The sequence below is a fragment of the Thunnus albacares genome, chromosome 13 (assembly GCF_914725855.1).
Source record: "Thunnus albacares chromosome 13, fThuAlb1.1, whole genome shotgun sequence".
Lineage (NCBI taxonomy): Eukaryota > Metazoa > Chordata > Actinopteri > Scombriformes > Scombridae > Thunnus > Thunnus albacares.
Genome location: NC_058118.1, coordinates 7,855,114 through 7,877,006, shown reverse-complemented (window position 1 = coordinate 7,877,006; position 21,893 = coordinate 7,855,114). Strand labels below are relative to the sequence as shown.

The following is a 21,893-nucleotide window of genomic DNA, read 5'->3' as shown; positions in this document are numbered from 1 at the left end:
GTAAGCAGAGGTCTCCTCCACCATGCACTAGAAATCATCAAGACCCCTCCTCATCCTGTGGATCCTCTTCTTCCTTGTCTACGGAGCCATACAATGTTGGCTGCATCCTTGGGAAGGACCTCCTCCCCTGAAGGCAACATGGGCAGCGGAGTCCCAGAAGAAGACATAGGACATCCACAGCCGTCAGAGGCCCAGATGAAGCCACTGCACGTCCAACGCTTAAAGCACGGAGAAGTAACACCAGAGAGAACAATGGACCAACAAAAAGCCTGAGTAGATTATACATGACAAACAGGGAAATCTACATATAACACAAATGAGACCTTTCTGTATACCACACGAGAAAAACACCAAGTGAATATGAACCACAGCCCTCAACAAGCACATACATACAATTGGCAGAAATGATAGCTTGATAATAGCTCAAGCCCTAAGAACTGTTATGTGAGTGCATTCATCTCACATGGTACAAGAGAAGGACTCCCAATAATGGCTTTGCCTATTACTTCCTGTGACACTTGTCACTTGCTACACTTTAACGCAGCAAATGGACTTTATTCATATGCCAAAATGTGATGTGTAGATATGTTCTCAAACTGGTTAAAAGCATGAGCTTGCAAGAAGGCTGACTCTGCCTCTACAGAGCATCAATTCAAACAGAGGTAGTCATTTCACTGCTCAAATAAAGACTGAACTCTGTAAATCATGCAAGATTAAACAAAGACAACATTGTCCATACCAACCACAGTCTGCAGGGCTAGTTGACAGACAAAAGGGTATCCTGAAAAACAAACTAGCCAAACTGTGTGCTGAAACAGGCTTAAAATGGACAGTGCTGTTGCCTCTAGCCCTAATGTCAATGAGGTCCACACCCATTAGGAAGAACAAATTTATACCTCATGAGATTATTACAGGTGGACCAATGACTATACCAAGTAATTCAGTGACATTACATAACCCTGTCACCACTAGTTTGTTTGATTGGTGTAAGGAAAAGTTAGGGGCATTGGATTATTTAATTTTTGGATTTGTCTTGTTTGGTTTTGGAATCCTGACTATTATTAGTCTCCTGATCACCTGTCTCAAATCCATTTGCAAATAATTTATCACTAGAACAGCCACTAGAATCATGTATTCCACAGCAACTCAACTTGTTCCACCATTAGAGGAAAGTTCAGATTTGTTGTTTGAAATTGAACTTGTTTATGACTATGTAGGCTATGGATATAACCTGTAGCATAAAAAACCCAACAACAATATTTGAGCCCCTTCAGACTCACTAATTGATTGAGTCTGGGAGCCCTTTCCAGCCCCCTTGCTAGTTCGTCAACTGTGTGTCCTTCCTGCCTCTTGCAGGTCTGAATACAAATGCCCCTCTTCCTTCCTTCCTTCCTGATCACTGCCCTCCCTTACCCTTTGAATACTACCTATTTACATACTGTCTGATCACTGCTGTTGTAACTGTATAAAAGTGCTTCTCTGTCATTGCTCTTCATCAGCTCACCGGCTCAGATCCTCTCTGTGTTGATCAGTTCACCAGTGTGCCGGCATGCTTCAAGAAACTCACAACTCTACAGCAATCCCCTGAACTAGACTTGAATGATTTTTTCAATAACCCTCACACGCCTTTCAGCCAGTAATATTTTTCTCTCGTTCCTTCTTCCTTACTTTACACCTTCCTTAGTTATGTTGACTTCCCCTCCTGGTTTAAAAAGCTTTTCAGGATCTGGAGGGATTAGATTAAAGTGTAAAGTGTATTCCTTGGCATATTGATTGGAGGTGTAACAGTGTACTGCAGCTTCTTAGATATTCCAGAGTCCTTCTAATGAGTTAAAGGCATGGATATATAAAGAGAACTGGATACAACATCAGAGGCGAGGCCCTGTTCATTCCTATGAAAGTTGCTCAGTGGTGCATGAAGCCAAAAAAGCAACTTCCTGCTGTAAATAAATTACCTGGATGAATGCATACTGCACACACTCTATGGGCTCAATGCACCCATAGAGCATGCGTACCAGAGACTTCCGTCGGCCGAGATGGCAAGCTTCCGGTTTAGCCCTCTGGCTAACTTGAATGGGGATGAAATAATTAAATTGTGCAGCTCTTCTAGACTTTCTTAATGTTATCGTACTGAATGGATCAAATTCTGATAGTTAAATTAATCATTTTGTAGGGGTTGTGGCACTCAAATAAATGTATCAACTGTTTAACAGCCACCCCTTTTCCGATGATTGTGTGTGGGAAAAATGCTTTTTGGGCCCCTGTCAGACCCAGAGGTTGTAATTCCACAGTTTGGCCACTATGTCAAATTGGCCTCAAAGCCCAGCGCTGTTCCTGGGGACTTTGTTAAAGGCAATGCACACCCACACAGGTGTTTTCCGTTAGTCCGGCTGATTGGGCCTTTGCTCAGGTGAATGTTGGGTAGAACTTTGCTGGGGTGTTACATGATGTCATTGAAGTCTGTGTACTAATAAAAGTAATAAAGGTAGAAAATTATGTTGTTTAGCATGTGCCAAAACTACCAGTAGAGTCAGGTAGAGGTCAATCAACCATAGTCTATACACGTCCACACAGTCCAAGAGGGCTTGTCAGGCAAAATAAGTGAAAATATACTTAAGTTTTGTTGCTGTTCAAGCCTTTCGGGTCATTTGACTTAAACTACTCGATCAAAACTTTCCCCTGCTTGTGTTTTTGCAATGAATATAATGTGTGATATACATGTTTTAGCCAGGCTAGTTGGCTAATGTGCCTCAATGGATGGCATAATGTCAGTCTGTCGGTACACCACTTTGGCCCAGAATATAAGAAAACATGTTAGCAAATGTTAGCATGCTAACACACTAAACTATGATAGATGGTCAACATTAGCTCAAAGCATAAAGGTACAGCCTCAGAAAGCTGCTAGCATGAGTATAACTCTTAGTCTTGTTTTTATATTGACTCAATTTAAATCACAGACACTTTTTATGTCAAGTTGTAAGTTACTGGTACTATCTTATTGTTGTTACTGTATTCTAATCGATAAACTGACGCAAGTATTAGGTACAGGAAGGTCTGTTTCAAAGTGTAGTCCATAGCTGCGTCCTACATTTAGCTTACAGCCTGACTGATAATCACAATACACAGCGCCAATGTTAACAGGAAATTACTACACATTTTAATAGAATTACTGAAGTTAAAAATATGAATAGCATGCACTTCACAGTGTGTAAATCAAAATGCCCCGCTTCTTTTTAAATATAGGAACCTGCAGATAAATAAACATTTTCATGTCATTCATAACAAAGACTTTACTTTCATTTTTGTGCTGCTGCCCTACAAAATTTTAAAAATTGTTATTTTCCAATGTTTTCTCTACTAATGTACATGCAAAGTGCATCTTCCCTTAAATGAGCAAAGTTGCAGACGTTTGCAAACCAATCAATTTCCGGTCCAAGAAGTCCATGCATCATCAAAAAAGAAAGTAAGAAAGTAAGCTTACAGAATGCAAGAAGGCTTAATTGAAAATAAAGTGCTCATAATAGCAGTGTAGTCATCTTCCTCCTCACTTTCTGTCCATCCCCCTCCCTCTCTTTTATTTACTGCCACCTTCCTTTACTTGTAATTGTGAGCATAGTTATCATCAGGTCAATCAATTTGACCATTTTATTCCAGTGTAGCTTTTCAGATGTTCTTCACTGATCAGATCTCTTTCCAAAATCGGTCTCTTGTTTTTCTCCACTGGATGGACCTTAATTAATTTGTCCTCATATTACCTACAAAACCACACACAGAATTAAAAGGACACCTGGGACTAAAGCCATCAATCGACAAAAAGTAAGGATCTTTACATTTTCTAACTTGTTTGCATGAATGACTGTTTGTGGGACCACGAGCTTGATGGATTTCAAGGCTGATTTTGTTTAGTGTGCTTTGATGTAATAAGAATCCACTCATACAGATGCTGCAAGAAAAGAAAATCTACCCATGAATATAAACCTTGAAAAAATGTCCTTTGTTATTTGTAGACATATTTTGGAGATCTAGCAAAAATTTTTGTGTCATCTTTTAAGGAAGCCATGGAGTAATGTCTGTATTTCTGAGGGTTTTTCCATAATTAAACAATTTATGATGAGAAAGAAATTCAGAGATGTTTTTCTGACTGATTTATGCAGAAGGAAGGAAACATTTTGTGTTAACTGCATGTATTTAAAAAGTGCTTTCCCTGCACTATTTTTAGCTGTGTATTCCATAGAGCTTTCTGTTTAACATTGATTACTGCATTTATATTTCCTCAGAATAAATAATCACTCATTTTTTTCCATTTCCGCAAATGTTCCTCATACTGCATTGTGTCGTGGTTTATATAACCAGAGCGTTAAGATGTCAGTTTCGTTGCAGTTGGACTGTGTTCAGTTTTCATAAGAACCGACAGACAGCTCTCACACAGATTGAATTGAAGGAGCTAAATGTACTTAACAGTTTATTTCGTGAGTGCATAAAATAAATCAAATTCTGCTGTTCAGCAAGAACAGATCAAGTACAAAGTGTTTGCAGGAAAAGATGGAGAAAGATGTGCTAAGGTCTATCTCATCACAAATAGCACATAATCATTTGACAAAATGCATCTAAAGAAATTACAACATAATGTAACTGTCTGATATATTTCTATAATATTGTTATTTAGGCCTGTGTCTGCTTTCATTTGTTACTTAAATTCATAACCTAGCTACAGTTATTTACTCAATTAATTATTAGCGATAAGAGATCGAGATCAAAGTCTGCATTTGTACTTCTTAGTAAACTCAAGAACATATCAGTTTGCACTAAAATGTGCATTTGTAATATAAGCTCAATGCTGTATAGTATATTTATGTTTTTCTTGCTTGGGTCCCTGAAATTAAAAATTCATTTTCTGTACCAGATCATACAGTTTCACTCTGCAACAATGCATATTTATATGTTGAAATCCCACCCCTTTGTTCCTGTAAAAAGTGACAAAAACCCAAAAAACTCATCTTGCAATTAAGGGGTGTGTCATACAAAAAATGTCATCCAATCAGATGCAATAGATAGATCTGCAGATGTGCTGATCAATACAGCAAAAATATAATCATCAGAAGAAAACTAGAACATTTGTATGTTTTTAATTGAAGAAAACATTCATTTTGGTTGAGTTTGCTCCTTCAATCGTACTAGAGAAGAATAACCATAACAGAATACATCTGTTAACATTGGCTTTTGATTAGTTTCTACTACACTGTATATCAGGCACAGAATACATTATCTGTTCTTAAAAACATAAACTGATAAGCTGTGAAATGTGTATCTCAGTAGTTAAGTCTTTCCCAACATTCAAGGACCCTCCTGCCACCACAGATGTGTTTTTGACAGCTTCAAAAGACTCAGTAACGTCCGCCCTCACCATCGACCACTGCAGCAGTGAACTTATGGGAACCCTGAGTTTGCTTGATCCCAACAACCTGCTCTTCTGTCATGACGCGTCTCCACTCCTCCCACAAACACCACCTCTCAGTGCATGGGTAGGAAAAGCATGATTAAATGTGCAAAAACCCTCTTCAGGCTTCAGATGATATATATTAGGTTGGACTTCTCTAAAATGTGCCTGCCTGCACAATGACATGAAGAAATCTAGTTTGATGCACAGGTTTCTTGCTTCTCACAGCTAAAGCATACATTTATGTTCAGTTACTCATAGTTGTGGGACTTCAGCAGAGCACCAGCAAAGTTTCCAGGGTGAAAATGGCAGTGCCAGGGTAGTATATCAGGCTGAGCAGGATGAACTGAGTTATTGTTGGAAGAGAGAAACTTGGAATTGGAGGTAAAAAAACAGTAAAAGGTCACAGTAAAAAGGATTAAATCGGCATCCAGATTGTAACCATTTATATAATATATGCCAAAGCAATCAGCTGCTTCCAAAATCTATGAGTACTAATAACTGCTGATTTGGTTTGAATGAACTTTACTGAATGACAATGTATATGATTAGATGTGTTTGACTGAAAATTGATTGTTTACCATCATCCCATTTCCCCACCCAACAGCTGGGTGGAGGCTCCTCATATCCTCTGTGTGGTCAGAAGCAACATCATTGATTCTGTCAGGAGGCAACGCAGGACTTCTCCAAGCATGAAACTCTGAGTAACACATACAAAAGCCTCCTCCATAAAAGAAGGGATTTAAATTTGAACTTTTGAAGCTTAAATGCAAGCAAAAAAAATATTCTAAGAGTTATTTTTATGATTCATCAGACTGATCGATGCATTAGGTGATTATATGAGTTTACAAAATGCAGCGGCTGCTCAGCATCAAGTTCCGGTTTGTGTTTTCCTTGTTTAGCTGAGTAACAGACTAATATATTTGATCTCCACAGACAGTGATGGTCGGCTCTGACTGAGCAACACTGGAGCATCTTGGGTACTCGCCAACCTGGCTTTATAATCTTAGTTGTCTGTCTGTGTCGCCCGTATGTCTCTCTTTCAAAAAACATGATGTATTTTCCACATTTCTTTTTTTATGTATAAATAAATCTGATAAAACGTCACTTAAGTGCTCCATTTATATCAGTGTAGTGAAGCCATTGCTTATAATGTTATACACTAAGAGTTCAATAACAGTAAAAAATACAAAATATTCTCAATAATTATGATGCAGCATTGATGTCACAATATTTTCAATTATATAGTTACTGCAAAATACTTTAGTTTATATAAAAGTAGTATTTGCTTGTTGAAGAACATCTTTTTTGTGGTCATCTGTTAGCAATTTAGCAACATTAGCAACAAAACATTTTTGTAAATGATACTAAAACTTTTGCAGAGAAATACATAAGCTGAGCAGACAGGATGTAGTGAAAGTGTTCAAAGAGAAAAACTATACTACTGAATGTTAGAGCTAACTGTTACATTACACACTAACCTGATTTGGAGTGATGTAATTAATCTAATAATAATATCAAACTTTGACATCTGAAATCTGCAGCAGAAATGTCCTGACCCGGCTGCTACTTATGATTTGTGAGATGAATATTGAGACTTCACTTCAGTCTCCTAGATACGTCTGAGAAACATAATCCCACCCCGGTAAACACACACACACACACACACACACACACAGAAAGAGAGCAGCAGCAGTTCTGTCAAGCAGCATGTGAGGAAGATGGGATATTGAGAGCAGGGTGAAGGGTGGCTGAGTTGGCAGTGAAGCACCAATCAGACCTAAATGAATCTCAAAAATTGATCCCATGTAGAGATACACATAGCTATGCAAAGATATGACCACAGACATTACTGCTCTATACACATTTAAACTATGGACTGATTAAATTACACACTAATGCATGTGTGGTTGCTAACCCCCCCCCCCCCCAAAAAAAAAAAAACCCTGTTGTGTCCTGAATAGGTCTGTCTAAAGTCTTAACCTCCTATCTGAGAAACAAACTGCAAACTGGAGCTTTTATCATCATCTCCCCTTTAATCTGTGCTGCTCTCTCTCTCTTTCTCTTTAATTCGCTCTCTCACTCCCTATATAAAGTCAGTTTGTTTGAGAATCTTTTTCTTTCTTGTGAGCTCAGCAACAGCCTCCCTCCTCGCCCCCCTCTCCCCCCATACACCCATACACACTCACACATGCTTGCTGAATACGGCTGCCTGAACTCATGAAACACTCTGCATGAGGTGACTGCTACTCTGGATTCTTATGGTCCTTCTTTTTAAGGTGAGCAGACACAGACTGGACTGTCTGGCGCATTTGTCAGTATCGTACATCTTACAGACCCGTAGGGACTCTAAGTGGTAATAAAACAGGATTACTATGGCTGTGGCTCTATTGCAGCCGCACTGTTGGCACTTAATGCAAGCCATATTACAATTTCCTTTGTCGAGTGGTGCATAATCTGTCTGGCATTGTGTGTTACTGTCTGAGGTAGGTATAAATTAAATAAACTGCATATTAGCTGCTTTATTTGAATGCATTTTGTTTGATGGATTTTCTTTTAGATGTGTAGTTCTGTCAAAATGCAATAATGTCTTTAATTATATGTGCATTGTAAGTTACATGTGACAAACGTATATTCATCCCATTTTTCATGGCTGCTTTATGCATGAAATGTATGTATGAAGAAGGCATTTAAAATAATCTTGTGCCACTTAAACTATTATAATGTAGGTATGAGTTTTACATAAACTGCTAACGTCTGGCTGCTATGTGATTCATTTAGTAATGTGGGCGCTCCCTTTGTTCATTCCCAGCCGCTGTTTAGAGAGAAAGTGTATACTTTTCTGTCACCATGTAACAGTTTCTTGCTCTAATTTTGGATCAAGACCAGCAGATCTGCTGACGAAAGAGCTGCTGTCGCTGAAGTTGTACTTTAGAGGACCAGAGCTTGTTTTATTCTAGCTTGCCGTCCAGTGATGCAGAGTGAATTGCAAGTGGCAGGCCTACTGGTCCAAAAGATAAAATCCTTCTCTCTCTTAAATACTTTTCCTGGACAAAGGGAGTGTCTGGCACATCTATCAGTTTCTTAACTCCATTGCTTTAACAAGGTAAATATGCATCAGAGTGCAAAGCCTTGGCTCCCGTTTCAGTTTTGAATGAAAATGCCTTCTTGGTTTGAGCCAACAATGACAAACATAATCACAACAAATGCTTCCACAGCTAGACACTGCACCTCTAAGGCTTCTGCTTCTCCAACCTTTACAACATATATGCATATGTCTCTGAAGATGATATCTGCTATATTTGAAGGCACATGAGCTTTACCATATTTCTTCTTTAACAACTGAAAGGAAATCTACAATGAGGCATCGTTTTTATCTGGAGCTGGAAATTTCCCTTTATTTCATCCAAAGTTTACATAGGTGTGGGTGGAATAACAAAGCTGAGCTGTCTCTCATCAGAAACTAAAGGCTTACATGGTGCATGTCATTAGAAGATGGGTACAGACAATGATAATGAAAACACAACAGCATATGGCTGAGGATCTACAACAGCTGTTTGTGTGACATTGCCACGCCTGAGAGCTTCAACTTGTTGTTGATTGTTGTCCGTCATCAGGGACTATCCTCACTGCTGACAGCTTTCGTGTTTTTGAGAAAGTGAACATGTTCTTTACTCATTTAAAATCTTTGACATAAATGCTGCTTAGGTGCATATGCAGACATGTTTCTTTGGTTCTGTCTAGTGTCCCCTCCTTCAGAGTGCGAGGTGGACGGAGTCCCCAGTGGTTACGGATCCAGGGACTCTATCCTCAGGCCTGGAGCAAAGAGGGACTGGAAAAGACGAAGGCGTGGGCAACTAAGGCACGAAAGGTTAGCTCAACTATTATGAGTGCACCTGTCTGTGTATTCATGACACAGATCATTTATATTTTATAGGCAATCACATCTGTCAGAAGTGTCAGGCAGATCGGATGGCTTTTTATCGAGGATGTTGCATTTACTGTGTGTCAGCAGTGTGGTGAGGCCCGAGTCCATTTAATGCCTGGTGTGCAGCTAATAGGCTGGCTGCTGCAGACGTGTATACAGCTGTGGTTGCTGTCAGGCACTGTGGTCAGTGTGAAACCCTTGTGTTCCTGTGGTTGCTGATGTTTCAGCTGCAGCAGCTTGGATCTGGGCCACACCAGCACTGACGCTGGCAGAGGGAAACAGCAGCCTGCGTTTGAACTGAGTGGAGGTGCAGCCATGCGCTGCTCCACCCTGCTCGGCATCTTCACAGGGGTGCTTCTCTACTTGGTGCTGGGCGCCGTGGTGTTCAACGCCTTGGAGACTCCACGAGGGGAGAAGAAGCACATCCACCTGCAGGACACACGCCGGGATTTCCTGCTGAACTTCAGCTGCATTGACCCAGACAATCTACATGCCTTTATACAGGTAGGGCACATCTTCTCATGACAAGAGCCACACTGGCTCTGGCTTTCATTTTGGGATGTGTAATCTCTCTAGGACAGCTAAGGTACTCTTCTCTGTTCTCTCAATTTCTAGGGGGCAGGGCATCATGGTGGGTAGGTATGCTCAAGTGTCTCTTGTTTTAGTCTTTAAATGGGTTTGAACATATCTGTGACATACCACGACCACTTTTGTGTCAATTTTGTGTTTCTCAACCGTTTTGGCTTGTGATCTCGTAAAATGCAGCATCTATTTGTTATGCCTCATCACAGGTTAAAGGATACATTTAATAATTTTAAATCTTTCTTAAAATAACAGTCAGGTGTCCATGTAAACATTGGGAGAGTTTTTGCTTGCAGTAATCATTCCTCCTATTCATACTGGCTATTAAAAGATCCCCTTCATATACTTACAATGTAAGTGATGGGGAACAAATTCTACAGTGTTGTTTTGTACAAAAATATATTTAAAAGTTTATCTGACGCTAATATGAGCAGCAGTCTGAGTTAGTCAAATAAATATCTTCCAAAGGTAGTCTTTTTAGTTTGAGGAAATTTAAATTCCCCCTTTGTGTTTCCTTAGAATTTGGTACTAAAATGACTTTGACTGCATAATATATGCAGTCTTCAGATAAGCAATTAGCTTCAGATAAACAATTAAATACGTTTTTGCACAAAACGAGGACAGGTGATTAGGTCCTACATCACTTACATCGTAGGCGATATGCAGGGGATCTTTTAACGGTCAGTATGAACAATGTGCAAAACCTCTTTTGATGTTCATTTGGTCACCTCACTATTGTTTAAAGAAAGACTTGAAAGACGGAGGGATTTTACAGGCTTGAAAAGGTAAACATATTCAGCATTCCACAAAAAAAGCTAAAATTTCTCGTCCTGACCCTGATGAACCACTGAAAAGTAATCTAAACACAACTTGTGACCAACCATAATGTTGTATTTCCTTCTTTAAGCGTCATGCAAAATTCAGCTATTGGGTTTGTAAATGACTTTGAAGGCTAAAAAATATACGAGTGTATGCTCAATAAAGCTGAAAAGCTATAAAATTAATCTATAAAAATTAAATTGGTACAGATAATTTTACACAACATTTTTTATTATAGTAAGGTGAAATTTTGTGTTCTTTCTCTGTGTCAGTTATTGAACCTGCAAACTGTACATGTAAAAGTGATTCTGCCACTGTACAAAGTCACAGATTGTGGCTATTTTCCCCTCTCCTACCTTCCCCATCCAACAAACACCACAGAGGATCTGAAGCATAGAAGCTTGACCACCTCTCAGCTAAAAATACATTTTGGCTTGGCGTCTGACAGATAAATGGCTCAACTTGTTTGACTCTGACAATACAATTTAAAATATTCTGTATCTGTTTTGTGGGTCCTCAGGGTGACCCATTAGACTTGTGTTGAGTATTGAGCAGATAACATGTGTGGTCAGTGCGGCTATGTGAGGATGGGTCAACTCCCTAGTGTGCATGTGTGTGAGTGCATGAAAGCTGATCCATGCACAGGTTGAGTGTTACAAGCTGGCTCGACAACCGTTTCTGTGATCCAGAGATGTTTGTCCCCACTCCAGAATGAAAGTTGTACATCACCATTTTAGCCTGTAAAGTGATCTATAGATGCAGCAGCTGACATTTACAAAGGTTAAAGGTCACTACAGAAGAAAAGAGTGCAGTCCTCAAGTCAACAAGGCCGCATTTTGTTTTTGATCATTTAAAAGAAGATGATAAGTACATTCCTTCAGCTACACACTCATTCATCTTTAATTAAAAAAAGCTTCCAGTATAATATTTCACTCCTTTATAATAATATACTCACAGAATGAGCACCCAATGATTTGATGGTTTCTATTGTTAGGTGCTGTCAGAAAAAAATTCAAACTGGAGAATCGTTAAGATAGTTTGGGTGAGTTTGCACAATAGCACACCTATAAAAACATGAACACGTGTGCTTAATGACAGATTACATAAAAACTAAAGTCCTCTTATTCATGAGTGAGCCAGGCAGCTGTTACAAAGTAATTCCTCTCACGTTGTTCTGCATGACAAGCCGGCATTGTGGGTCAGGTTTCAAACAAACCAGTGTCAGCTGATGTTTCAACAGGTCTTCAATAAATTCAAAGTGATCCAACTACAGTCTGTTGCCCACGTGAGTGATGCAAGATGTGGCAATGCGTTTTGCAGTTGTTCATTTTCCACCGCTGGCTTTTAACGTGGAGGATCATGTGTGTGCTGATGGTGCGTGATGTCAGCTGGCACACGGGTGTGACTATGAGGTCTAGATATCAATGCTGTCCTAACTCAAACCCAACTTAGAAAACTGATCAACTTAGAAAACTGTATTTGAATCAGATGAAAATGAAGAATTTATTAGAGCTGAAATGATTAGTTAATTAAGCATCAACAATTTCGTTTAACATTTCCTTGTTTAAGACATTTATTAAGCAAGAAGTCAAACATAGCTGGTTCCAGTTTCTCCAGTGTGAGGTGTTGGTCACTGTAAATCGAATACATTTGAGTTTTGGACTGTTGGGCAAAACAAGTCATTTGAAGATGTCACCTTAGAATTGTGATGGGAATTTTTTCAGTATTTTCTGACAAAAAAAAAATCAGAGAGAATAATCAACAGATTAATCAATATTGAAAATAATCATTAGTTATAGCCATAAATTCAGGTCCAATCATCAATCTGTAACATAAGGAAGATCACAGTGTCAGTCTTGTCTTTGTACATTTTCTGTTTTGTAAAACAAAAGCCTTTTCATTTCATCCATCTTTCTATTGGTTTTGTTCCTCAGTGGTGTGCTCACAAATCTACACATTGAAATACATAAATCTATAGTTACATGTGGTGAGACTGATGTATGTCATGACCATAGAAAGCTGAAGTTCACTGCTCTTGCTTGTGGCCAGTATTTCCCTTTGCAACCACACTTCTTGTGTTGTTATGCCTCGGCACCGGTGACAGCTGTGGCTGCAAGCATTATGTTTTCAGGTTGTCCATCCAACCATCCATTCATCCATCCCATTCTCATGCATGCAATATCTCAGGAACGACTTGAGGGAATTTCTTCAAATTTGACACAAACGTCCACTTGGACTCAAGGATGAACTGATTAGATTTTGGTGGTCAAATGTCAAGATCATTGTAACCTTACAAAATTCATTTTTGGCTATAACTCAAGAATTCATATGTTAATTATGGCAAAGTTTCTAATTGGATAAAATCAAGTGATGACATTTTATATCCAAAAGGTCAAAGGTCACCTTCACTGTGACATCATAATGTTCTGCAAAAACACTTTTCCTGGCATTATTCAATGCCATAACTCAGGAACAGAAGGGGAGATTTTGACCATATTTCACATTTGGATACTAAATTGGTGACACCAATCTTGGTGCCCACCGTGAAACTGTGGTGATTGTTTAGGTCTTCTGTGCTGCCAAGTTGAAGATGTGTGTGAAGCATCCACGTTTTAGAATTTGTCGCTTCTTTGCAGCAACATCCATATCTGAAGCTTTGTCTACTGTCATGGCTACAACTTTCCATCAGAATCAGCTTTATTGGCCAAGCATGTGAACACATACAAGGGAAATACACTTAATACCTTTTGTTAAATTCCTTCAAAGTCTTCACCACTAAAATTATATGAGTCTGGACAGAAATGGATGTAAACTGCAACTTAACTGGTTGCAGCTTAATATTATAGCACTGAAATGTTGCTAAATAGTCAGACAGTAATATTGTTTTTCTGGCTCCAAATAATTCAGATAAATTTCCATGGAGCCCGCCATGTTGCACCGCCATGTTGCACCGCCATGTTTCTACAGTAGCCCAGAACGGACAAAGCAAACACTGGCTCTAGAGAGGGCCTTTTGCGTGTTTTTTGCGAGTTTCGCGGCAACCTTTGGTTCTCCTACACGCTTGGAAGGGGAGGGGGAGGGGTATTTAGTTGATAGCAATCTGCAACCTCACCACTAGGTGTCACTAAACCCTACCACTGGTCTTTAAGTCTTTGTTGAACTAAATCAACTCCTTTTTAGCCGCTAGATCATCTGCTTCTAATATTCTACAAACTATTGCTGGCTTGTATTATTTCTAAAAATTGTATTTCCTGTAAACCTCAATCTTGACACACCCTTTGGGCAGAAGTTGCACCGCCCCCATGTGAAGTGGTCAATGTCCACAACTATTACAAATGTATTGTGCTGAGATTTGGCTTGGTTGAATCATTATTACCAGTATCAGCAGTAACAAACTGCATTTACCTAAAAAAAAATATTGGAAAATATTACTGATACAATAATTTCAACAAATATTCAATGAAATAACATTAAATTTATCATACTGACTATAGTTTGTAATCAGAAAACATTTTATTCCACGGCAATATTTAGCTTTTGTAAGAACTTATTGGCAATATTACCTTTACCATTACTGGAGCATGTTTTTAAAAAAGCATTACAAAAATTGTCAAAACACTCTCTGAAACTACATATATAAAAAAATATGATTATCTTTTTCAAATGCCAACCTAAACAGGCCAAATGCCAAGCGGGACTCTTGTACCCCTAACTCCCTAGAAGGAAACCACCTCAAAAGGTGTGGTTCTGAAAACACGCCGTGCAATCTGAGGATTTTTTTTGAGCCTAACAAACTTCCACAGAGTTGTAGTTTAGCTAATTATAACTTAGTTCAATTTAGTTAACTACACTTGTAAAACAATAGAAATCGTCCATTTTCCCAAACCAGTTGGGACTGACCTTGTACGCGGTGGCATCAGCCCAACAGACAGGACCAACCAGACACAGCCCTATCTCTGTAATCAGAAACTTCTTATTTATTAGAAGTAATGATGTCTGCAGAGTCCATGTTCAATCACAGCTTTATCATATTCAGCTTTAAATTTAGAGCTAACAAATGTCTTCAAGCACCAACTGACACAAAACAGATAATTAGATCGGGGAATTAGATTATTTCTGCGGGCAGTGGTTGGACAGAGTGGAGCCATCACAGTTCTTTGTCACTGACTGCTTGCTGTTGATCATGTTTAGAGAAAAGTCATTTTTTAGGGCATTTCCAACATTACTGTGGTGGACATAAATCCCTGCAACTGGCTGTAAAGTAATAAATTGAGTTATGTTTAATTGGACAATAAAAAGACACTCATGCTCATGTGTTTGTCTTTGAAATTTTACAATATCAGAAATGAATCATGTACAATTTAAATTAATTGATGGGTTATTTTACTAAATTGTGAAGTCTTTTGCTAATTCATCTTTATATTTATTTAGTCAAATTAAATATCATTTACTTAACTGTTTTATAAAGTAACCACTAAACTCTTAACTCCTCTCCACCATCCCATCCCAGGAGGTGGTGGAGGCCATTGGTGCAGGTGTGGATCCCAACAGCAACTCCTCTTTTGTCAGCCAATGGGATCTGGCCAGTGCCTTTTTTTTCTCAGGGACAATCATCACAACCATCGGTGGGTGTCCAGCAGAACCATCAAGACCATTAAACTAAATTCTGATGACATATTCGTGGCTGGAGTCTGTTTTTTCTGACCTTTACATTTCGTGTCTTCAAATCCACTGCTCTTCCACCACCACCTCTGACCTTGCATGTCCAGGTTTTGGAAACATCTCCCCCAAGACAGAAGGGGGTCAGCTGTTCTGCATTTTCTATGCCCTGGTGGGAATCCCGATGTTTGGTATCCTGCTCGCTGGAGTTGGAGACCACCTGGGAACTGGGCTGAGGAAAACTATTGCCAGAATAGAGACACTCTTCCTGGTCAGACCCTAAACAGAGCTTTTGACATCTTCTTCACTTGCACTGTGCATGTTCGTCCCTTCATTTGTCTCATCCCATGGTGTTGTTTCACCTTGCTGACAGAAATGGCGTGTTAGTCCCACCATTGTGCGTGTGATCTCAGCCGTCCTATCCATCCTGCTGGGATGCCTGCTGTTCGTTGCAGTGCCGATCCTGGTTTTCCAAGAGGTGGAGAAGTGGACTCTGCTGGAGTCGGCCTACTTTGTAGTTATCACCCTGACAACAGTGGGGTTTGGCGACTATGTTGCAGGTATACATGTGTTAATCAGCCACCATAACCCTAACCCTAACCCTTTCTGCACACAGAGATGAGAGAGGTGTTTATTTATGACCTGAAGTCACACCAGAGCTGAGCTAGGGAAAACAAAACATGGAGAAATGTCTAATCAGTGCATCAATAAATCCCCATTAAACAACCTACGGGTCTTTTTTTTTAAGGGAGCAATACAACACTATGTTAACTGCTGATAAGGCAGCTGTAGAATTGCCTGACTTGTGCTTGCTTTTGCATATTTTTGCATTTTTTGTTGAATTTATTGATCTGAACATAGTCTGCTGGCATGACTTAATTAGTCCTCCGTTAATTTAAATGTCAACTGTAATGCATTAAGTTCGCTTAGCACAGATCATTTTCATTTACCTTTTAAATTATTCAGCATTAGTTTCTTGTAAGAGATGAATTATTGATTATGTCATCTGCTACATACTATCTCCTATCTTAAATTTTCATTTACTCGGCAGGAAAGACATGGATGTGTGCATGTATGGACTTAACCCACTGCTACTGTGTCTTTGTGTCTTCCCAAAGGGGATTCTGGAAATGCGGGGAGCGACCACTGGTATAAGCCTTTGGTGTGGTTCTGGATCTTGCTGGGTCTTGCCTACTTTGCATCTATCCTGTCGATGATTGCCAACTGGCTTCGAGTTCTGTCCAAGAAGACCAGAGCTGAGGTATTTCTTCTCCTCTGCTGTCTCTTTTATCAGCCTTTCCCTTTACCACTTTCCTTCCATCATGATCATTTTGTCCTCCTCTCTTAGATGGAGGAGCTGCGAGCCCATGCCACTGACTGGACTCAAAACATCCAGAATATGTCAGTGGATTTTCGCATTCCAGGAAAGATTGATGACCCCTTCAGAAAGCGTCGGCGAAGGCGGCGCCATGGCCCTCGCAGCCATAGTCGTAGTGCGCCAACTCCCGGGGCCCCTGAGAGGAAAGACGAGCAAGATGAGAGTCAAACAGAGTCTGGATCTTACTCCTCTTCCTCGTTCTCGACTTCTAACGAATCAGAGTCTGGATCGGAGACAGACTCTCAGACCACTCAGACAGAGCGAGTTCCTGAAGACAAAACTGAAAAAGAGGACATTGTTCCAGAGCCCCACCTTTCACAGCCTCTCGACTACTTTGGGGAGAACCTAGCGTTTATTGATGAGTCTTCAGATGCTCAGAGTGGTAAACTACATTTAGATCCTCTCCTGGATCAAACACAACCCAACTCTGTACGCTCTCGTCACCCCAAGAGGAGACGCCACAGAAAGCCTGTTCAACAGAGAAGCCCCAAAATCAACCGCCCCAACCCTGACAGGAGGGAGCCCAATGGAAATCCAAAACCAGTTCCAGATCTACCACTGAAGCCTTCAGATCGAAGCTGATTAGAGGAGCTCCACTGCTAACACAAGTATCGACACAAGAAATATGAGGTGTAATCTGACAGAGGAGTTCTCCATGTAACGATTTATTTGTGCATATGCATTGCTTACTTACAGACACTTATAATGAAAACATGTTGCAGAAGCCTTAGCCTCTTGTGGTCTGCATTTGATGCTCTTAGCATGCGAGTGTGTATGCCTCAATCAAAGATGATGAAGTGATTTTTATGCCAATGTTGCCATTACTTTCTGAGGAGTTGCTGCTCTCTACTGGGCCAAGATAGAAATGCACTACCACTCTCTCAACATGAGGGTTCTCACCCTTTACTAAACCAAATACATACTGCAAGAAACCAAAAAGATAAATCAAAAACCATTTGTTCAGAAATGTGCCACAGCTGTGTGGTGCTCATACTGAAGAGAGGATGGTTTGGTCTGAGGCAGTTACTCTTGAATCCTGCCAACAACTAAACGGGTACTTAACAGGCTCTTGTACATTTTTGGTATGTAACAAAACTTTTTTAAATACTGTGTACAATCATAATATTTGCATTTTGATGGCATTAATCCTGGTGTACTACATATATGTAATAAAGTTGTTTTTTTTTAAATGACAGGAGCACTGTGTGTCCTTCGAACATGTTTAGCATTTTAATAAAGGGGCTCCTCTGGGAAACATGGTTGTTGAACAAACAGAATCCAAGTGCACTAATAGTGACACACCCTCTACTTTCTTATACGAAAACGTAGGTCAATATTTCTAACAAAGCTGGGGTCAAGCACAATAAGGCAGGGCTGAACTACACTTTCAGTTTTAAATGTTTGTCCGTGACAATATGTGTGTCAAACCTATTGAGATTTGGTTGCAGTGCTGAAGCAATGTCAACAGAACTCAGCATTCAGTGCCACTTCTTATGAATCATCTACAGACTGTCATACTAGATTCAGTTATTCATGTCAAATAACCTTTTTTCTGGAGGTTTTAGGGTCTGTCCTGCAGAAAATGTAGCTCACAGAACTAGTCACACTACTGGGCTGAGAAAATTATGTCCCACCTACACCTCATGGTGGCAGTGTGAGCTTCCTCTAGGATGAAACCAGGATTTGTCGATATTAACACCAGCACTGATGTGTTTCATCACAGTAAAGTCATATAATTTAGTTTACAGCTCAAAAAACATGTTTAAGTGTGCAGTACTTCTTTAAATCCCGCTCCACTCAGAAACATTTTTGCTTATTGTTACTTCACTTGGATGTTTGACCTATACTGGGCAGAGTTTGGCACTAAAAGAATGTTTTCAGAATGTTAACTGAAAATCTGAGTTTAAGGCATATACCTACGAGCAGTATTTTATGACATCACAACTAGTTTGGGGCTAATTGTGATTCTGTATGAGACTTACACAAGTGTGATGTGGAAACTTGAAGCCTTTAGTGCACAAACAAACATGAGAATGGACTTAACAGTGAAGTAGGAGACATCTTGTGTCCAGTATTTAAAACTTTTGAAATGAAAAATATTGCATATTCATATTCCCTCATTCAATGGGGGAGAAGGAGGAGATATAATTTTAAGGATTTTAGAAGGGTAGTTGAACTTATTTTGTGGAAAAACCACATTTGGTGAAAATTATTATTCAAAGCAGAGTATTTTTATATCTTGCAACATCTTTGGAGGGGATCTTTAAATAAAATGTCACCACTGTTTATTGATGTCTAATAATTCAGTGTCTAAACACCTACAAGATATCCAAATAAAAAAATACCTGAAACAGCTACAGGTGAAGAGGAATTATGAGAATTGCTTTCTAATTTGAGCTGTTTTGAAAATGCTTTTGGTCTGAATAATTCACATATTTACACATTTTCACATATTTAGAAGTAACAAGAGTATAATGTTTAGCATGTTCACCATCTTAGTTTAGCATTTTAGCGTACTAACATTTGCTAATTAGCACTAAACACAAAGTACAGCTGAGGCTGATAGGAGTGCCATTGCAGGTGTTTGGTCATAAACCAAAGTTGGACAAGCTGCTAGATGAAAAGTTAAGGGATCACCAGAGTTGATACAATTCATCAAGAATGTCTGTACCAAATTTCAGGGCAATACATCCAAGAATCGTTGAGACATTTCACTCAAAGACACAATGTCACCCTCATAATGGTGCAAGAGGAAAAGTCAGGGATCACCAGAGATTTATCCTCTGGGTATTATCAAGGTCTGTACACAATTTCATAGCAATCTATCAAATAGTTGTTGAGATATTTAAGTCTGGACAGACTTTGGCATCCCTTGAACATTCTGCTGCAACATACTGTATGTAAGCTTAGCTTTAAAACTGATTCAAGGAAATATTAGTTGTTTCTACATGCAATTTATCAGAGTTCAAATAAAGGCCTTGTTTTATGCACAGAGAGGGAGGAAAGTGTCACTCATGTGGCTTTATGCTCTCTGTAGATCAATCTAGTTTGGTGGAGACAGGTCAGGCATATGCTGCAAGATTTGAATAGCATACATACTGTATTGTGAAGGCACAGTAAAAATGCCCTTCAAGTTTTTAATATGACCCTTTGAGCATACACAGAAGCTCCTCAGTTGATCCATGTAAGTGATACTCTGCTGGAAACTCTATCTGAAAATGTTTCAATCTGAAAATGGCACCAAGGACAAACATGGTGCAGACGTAAACTGCGATTGTAGTTCTTTTGTTGTCTGTATTTTAATTCCTTTGAAAGAAAAGCTGATGTGGCCAAATGTCACAAAATATCTTATGTATCAAAGCAGCAATCATTAACTTGTAATGCCCCCCCCCCCCCCCCCCCCCCCCCCCCCCTCCCACTATAAGTAAATGACCGCTGATTTATTTTTTAAAACAACCAGCAGATGGCACACACTGACACATTTCCCTCTCTACAACAGTCCAAGACTTAACAGTATAATTCAATACATCCAAGATCTGAATCCTTTGACTTCACTTTGTTCATTACCGAACATTTGAATGATTTTAACAAAAATCATTCAAATTGCAGTCGTTGTGTTTGTATGGTGAGTGAAGCAAAACGTTTTAGAGGAGCAGAAACCATGTGAATATTCATCTGCCCTTTGGAAATCTGACACTTTCCTGCAGGATATGTAAAAAGAAAAAAAAAGCAGCGTTCTGGCATTGCAATCAGGAAGTCAGCAGGCAGTGATGATGTGCAGTGGCAGTGTGGGTGACCTTTTACTGGAGGACACAGACGCTCAGCTGCTATAACGTCATCAGCACCGCTGCTGCAGTTTCCCGTGTGCTGCCACTAGAGGGCGGACAGTGGGTCGTGATAGTAGTGCTGATGTAGGCTACACTCCTGACCTAGAGTTAAAGGGAAAATCCACCCCAAATTAGAAGCCAAATATGTCATGTCTACAGTATCGCACATACCAGCTTTGAACAAGTTTCTCCTTCAGTTGAACAACAGACTGGGTAATTTAGAGACAAATCCTGGAGCTTCTCCATAATGTGGCTGTTTTCTAATTTGAGTGTTTCACATTCAAATCAAACTGATTACTGACATATTTTTAAAAAACCCTCAAATTTAATTGGACTGACATTTATGACATTGCCAAGTCTCCAGCTTGGGGAAACAAGTCCATATTTGATAATCATTTAAATATCATATAATGTAGATCTTGTTTTAGGGTGGATTTCCCCTGTAAACCTGATACAAATTGTGCAGCAGTAGCATTTAGCATTAAGTAATGCGAGCATGGATATAAATGTAGCAATTAACACAGACATTAAGCTTTTTTAGAAATGTCAGCATCCCTTGTGCTTTATTTCCTGACATGGTTTACTTCTGTCAGCTGTCCATCCATCTGTCAAGTCTTCTGGATGTGAGACAAACTGAAGGCCACCATGGTGTTTGTAGTTGAACCCATAAATATTCAGTTTACTATAGCCCAGTAATTATGATTATATACAGATCAAGGTGTTTCTAGTATAGGTGGAGACTGTTCTCTATCAGTTGTGTTATCTGTGACTCATTGATGCAATGCCCAATGTTTTTTGTGTCCCACAGGCACAATGGCGTCTTGGTATTTATGTAGACTATCAGCTGACACCTGTCTGAGGTCACAGCCTGCTGTAAGGAGCACCCCAGGGACTCCAGCTGGCATTTCTACTCCTCCGTGCTTCATAGTTTAAACACATATCCTCCACAACTACACACAGTCACGTGTGAGACACTTGCACTTATTATTTAAGACGCAGTAAATCTCCTCAAAACATGAACCGTTTCTAATGAATCCAATTTTCTGGTTTCTGAGTAAATCTCATGAATATAGCATGACGGGCTTCGCCTCTCTGACAGAATGATGATAATGCAGACTCTGCACCAGTATGATGCAGCCCCGCAGAATTGCAGTGTCTGCAGCAGAGACGGAATGACCTTGCTTCAAGGTCGCAATGACACTGCCGTCAGTTTTTCCTCTCATGCGCGCACCAAGAAAATCCTGTCCAGAGCCCGGAGCCCGC

At 39.6% G+C, this 21,893-nt stretch overlaps 1 protein-coding gene across 1 annotated transcript; it reads left to right on the top strand.

Annotated features, from left to right (window-relative positions):
• The first annotated feature begins 9,145 nt into the window (after positions 1-9,145).
• On the top strand, positions 9,146-17,996 carry LOC122996108 (potassium channel subfamily K member 4). The gene is made up of 7 exons (XM_044371661.1): positions 9,146-9,308; positions 9,593-9,869; positions 15,277-15,391; positions 15,536-15,696; positions 15,799-15,985; positions 16,544-16,686; positions 16,774-17,996. Exons 1-7 carry the CDS (start codon positions 9,160-9,162, stop codon positions 17,383-17,385), a joined length of 1,644 nt encoding a protein of 547 aa, XP_044227596.1. The 5' UTR covers positions 9,146-9,159; the 3' UTR covers positions 17,386-17,996.
• The last annotated feature ends 3,897 nt before the right edge of the window (positions 17,997-21,893 follow it).

Bases quoted from the DNA above. Each gene is read 5' to 3' on its own strand.
- LOC122996108 (XM_044371661.1), top strand. From the start codon at position 9,160: ATGTTTCTTTGGTTCTGTCTAGTGTCCCCTCCTTCAGAGTGCGAGGTG. The intron at 15,392-15,535 runs GTGGGTGTCCAG...TTGCATGTCCAG, and splicing joins GACAATCATCACAACCATCG to GTTTTGGAAACATCTCCCCC. The intron at 16,687-16,773 runs GTATTTCTTCTC...CTCCTCTCTTAG, and splicing joins CCAAGAAGACCAGAGCTGAG to ATGGAGGAGCTGCGAGCCCA.